This window comes from Grampus griseus (genome assembly GCF_964374135.1).
Source record: "Grampus griseus genome assembly, chromosome: 15".
NCBI lineage: Eukaryota > Metazoa > Chordata > Mammalia > Artiodactyla > Delphinidae > Grampus > Grampus griseus.
The window spans coordinates 50,816,550-50,821,004 of NC_139009.1; the positions used below are offsets into that span (position 1 = coordinate 50,816,550).

Below are 4,455 nucleotides of genomic sequence, written 5' to 3' on the forward strand. Positions count from 1 at the left end.
AGAAACAGTAACATATGCTCAGGTTAAGAAAGGAGAGATGGTATTTCGAGTGTAGGAAGAAAATCCTTATCCAAAGCCACTCCGGACCTCTCAGAGGGAGGACAGATAGACTGCCGCCCAGGGGGGAGTTTTGTGATTCTTCTGACTTCAGGTGATGGGTGGGGTTGGCCTGGTGCTCTGATCCCTCTAACTCAACGGTTCCATGATTCTATGATGTCACTGCAGAAGGAAGAATGGGGAGCTGGGCTCGGCTCCAGCTGCTCCAATTCCTCTGTCGTCTGAATTCTGATAGTTTTGGGGTGAAGGGAGGTGGGCTGAGCCCCACGTGCCCCAGCTCAGTCTCCCCTCTAGCCACCTCAGTCCCTACCACGTTTGTGGAGAGAAATTAACCCGTGTGAGTCCACGCCACCAAAGCAAGCAGAGCATATCTGATGAAGCGGATCCAAAGAACAACAATGAAAGCACCCTTTTATTCTTCTGTTTCCAGAAAATTTAAAGAACAAGAGAACTACATTCAAACTGAGCTGGAAAAGTATATCTGGATGATCTGTGACTGTGAGAGTGGATGAGTCTTCTAGCTAACCCTATGAGCTTTGAAACCACAGCATTCACTTTCTTCGTCATCCTTCTAATTTGCCTCAGTTGCATCTTCTTTTTATTGGTGGTTTTTTTAATATAAATGGTATAAATCCATGCTGATAAATTGGGATCAGATTTAAAGTCACACTAGTAAATGTATCTAGAAATAATATAAAACAATTTAAAATGCAGCAAATAATAAGGCTGTAGCTATCTGTTTTTCCTATTTCAGGGTTTTAGAAATGCTAATTTCCTGTTTTAAAGTGAAGTTCCTTTCCAAGCCTTAACATCAAGACCATTCTTTCTTTTCCAAATTTTTTCATTTTTGATTTCAGTTCCCAAAGCAGGACAGATGAAGAGACAGAAAAAGGTCCTTGTATAGATGCTAATGGAGGTGAAGATTGTACAGCTGCTAATACAGAGATGAACAATTCAGGAGACAAAGAAAAGTAGGTCTGCATCTTGGACTGTGGTAGAACGCCATTTTTGTGTGTGATAATGGTGGCTAAGATGTATGAATTTCAAAAACCTTCGGGCTTCCCTGGTGGCTCAGTGGTTGAGAATCTGCCTGCTAATGCAGGGGACACGGGTTCGAGCCCTGGTCTGGGAAGATCCCACATGCCGCGGAGCAGCTAGGCCCGTGAGCCACAACTACTGATCCTGCGTGTCTGGAGCCTGTGCTCCGCAACGGGAGAGGCCACGACAGGGAGAGGCCCGCGCACCGCGATGAAGAGTGGCCCCCACTTGCCACAACTAGAGAAAGCCCTCGCACAGAAACGAAGACCCAACACAGCCAAAAATAAAAATAAATAAATTAAAAACAAACAAACAAACAAGAACCTTGCTGATTGATTTTCTACGACTCTTGTACCCACGAGGCCTGGCATTCTTGTCCAGAGACAGAGTAAAGCAGTGGTGGCCACACCCTTAGGAAATGGAGAGGATGTGAAAGATGAAGAGGAGGACAAAATAAAAGAGAAGCAAAGGGCTGAGAATGCTGGAGAAAATGGTCAAGAGGTGATGGGCTTTTCTATTCTTAAGGGGCATTTAAAGTTTGATTGAAGAAGAGGTAAATTCCTTGGCTAGGTATAACGAAGGATGGTCTTGTCTGTAACTTAGGTTTATATCTGGAAGGAGTGCAATGTTCACAGTCATCTAAAGCATTCTTCTTAGCTTATTGCTTCATTTCGTTAAGTCAGTTACACATGCCATGCCTGGACACTTGTTCCATCTTCATTCTTACATTTGTGGTTTTCTTAATAATTCCCCTTCATTTTGCTTTACTCAGAATCCTAAGATGTTAGAGCTGGAAGAGGCCTTGGAGATCATTTGGGGATCCAACGCTCTCATGTTACAAATGAGAAAATAAGATGCATTGTTCAAAGTCACTTCTCCACCATGGCTGAGCTCAGGACCAGACCCCAAATGCCTGTTCTACTTCCAGGCTCCTTCTACAACAGCCTGTAAACATTGCCAGGGCCTTCTTGAGCTCCATGTTTGGGGCTCCCTAATAAGAACAACTCACGTGCCCTCCCAACATAAGACCCGTGGCCAGTTGGAGACAGAATGATGGTCCAGATGGCTCTTGGGTTTGACTGCTTTGTAGAGAGAATAACACATGTCACCAACGGCTATTTGAATATAGCAATGTGTGCTTTTATAACCATAGAAATATGAAAATTAGATCATGATGGATTACTACTGCTCTCCTATATCATTTAGAAATCCTTTTTCTGTTTCTCACTAACAAGGTACATATAACCTATATTTTTAAAAGCAGGGCTCTTGCATTCATAAATTGATCATTTGTACTATTTGTTCCATTCTCTTACAGAATGACTATTTGCAAAAACCACCCATACCTGTCACTGGAAGTCCTTCAGTTGTTGATAACCATAAAAGACCTTTAAAAGGAGTGACATTTTCTAGGGAGGTAATTGTTGTGGACCTTGGAAAGGACAATTCTATAGCTCGAAGCTATACTCGATTACATAAAGAGAGAAAATGAAGCACAAAAAAGGCTGAGAGTGAAAGAGATGCAACCTTAGACTAGCAATGAAATGGCTGGGGGTACAAAATCATGTTGAAACGGCAAAATAATGGGGAATTAAGTAAATACAGATAGTATTTCACCTTTGTGCAAAAGAGGTGGAGTATGTGCAAAATTCTATAAGTAGAATACCCAGAGCTTGAATACAGATTTTTTTAAAAAACTCAAATCTGAGCTCAAGAAATTGATCGTATCGTGTCCTTAAAACTTTGTCTACTCAAACACTGTTCTAACATGTGAATAAAGTTATTTGTGTTTGTGCAGATGTCTTTTAGGTAAATAATATTCAAGGGGGACTTTGGAAACAGCACAGGTTCTTGATGCTTTGATCACAGACATTTATGACCAAATAACATTACTGCTATCATCATGGAAACTTTCATGTAGCGTCTCCTACTATATAATTCCCTTTGAATTCAGTCCTGAAACCTTTTTTGTCCTGACAACTGCTTTTTAAGGTCGATACCAAAACAACAACCATCAACCGACAGAATATCCTGTTACTTAGGCAAATCCTGAGATGATACTATTCTTGATTTCAGTAGTTTAAAATTTCCTTTTCATATGTGGAATATGACAGTACAGACCAGTACAACATCATCCAAACCACTGCAGTAAACATCTGTAAGATACGTAAGGGGCTATGAGAGAGGTAAAAAGCAGAAAACACAGCATTTGATTCAGGGGCCTAGCGCATTGTCACGTATACGGCATACACTTAATAAATATTTATTGAGTGATTGGGAGAATAAGTGATAAAATAATTTAGAATGTGTGATTAATGCTAAATGGGGAGTATTGACACCCTTTGATGGGGAGAAGTCCCTGTGGTCTGGGACCATTCCACTGTGGGGAGAAGGGACTTAACGGAATGGAAAGATTGTCTAATACAAGCAGAGGGAAGAGTGTATTTCCAATGGCGACAGGCACAAGCCAAGGCAAAGAGGTGAGAAGGTGTATTGAGTTTGGTGGGCACCAGTTAGCTGGAGCCAGGCTGGCATTGAGGAGAGTTGAAAGGTAACAACAAAGTGTAGTGAGGGGTCAGAGGAAGGTAACCCTGAGGATCCCAGACTAGAGGTGTAGGGTGGAGAATGGAGTAGAGCAGTGTTCGCTGGGAGGGGTCTACAGAAATATTCATTCAGAGCCTGGGAGTTGTCTACAGGCACTTAAAAATATTGATCTTTCACTTGATGGTCACATTAAATTTTTTAAAAATTTTTAATTGTAAACTACACAGAAATGTTTTTTGAATTTTATTTATTTTTTATACAGCAGGTTCTTATTAGTCATCAATTTTATATACATCAGTGTATACATGTCAATCCCAACCTCCCAATTCATCCCACCCCCACCCCCACCCCCCGCTTTCCCCACTTTGTGTCCATACGTTTGTTCTCTACATCTGTGTCTCCATTTCTGCCCTGCAAACCGGTTCATCTGTACCATTTTTCCAGGTTCCACATATATGCGTTAATATACGATATTTGTTTTTCTCTTTCTGACTTCACTCTGTATGACAGTTTCTAGATCCATTCCCATCTCTACAAATGACCCAATTTTGTTCCGTTTTATGGCTGAGTAATATTCCATTGTATATATGTGCCACATCTTCTATATCCATTCATCTGTCGATGGGCATTTAGGTTGCTTCCATGACCTGGCTATTGTAAATAGTGCTGCAATGAACATTGAGGTACATGTATCTTTTTGAGTTATGGTTTTCTCTGGGTATATGCCCAGTAGTGGGATTGCTGGGTCATATGGTAATTCTATTTTTAGTTTTTTAAGGAACCTGCATACTGTTCTCCATAGTGGCTGTATCAATT

The 4,455-nt window shown here is 41.1% G+C and overlaps 1 protein-coding gene across 1 annotated transcript; it reads left to right on the forward strand.

Annotated features, from left to right (window-relative positions):
* Positions 1-586: 586 nt before the first annotated feature.
* Positions 587-2,587, forward strand: LOC309833726 (uncharacterized protein C2orf74; the record flags this gene model as incomplete). Its single annotated transcript, XM_082672165.1, is given in 5 exon segments — positions 587-673; positions 675-682; positions 915-1,028; positions 1,440-1,596; positions 2,414-2,587. Coding segments are annotated over 5 exon segments (540 nt in total).
* Positions 2,588-4,455: the final 1,868 nt, after the last annotated feature.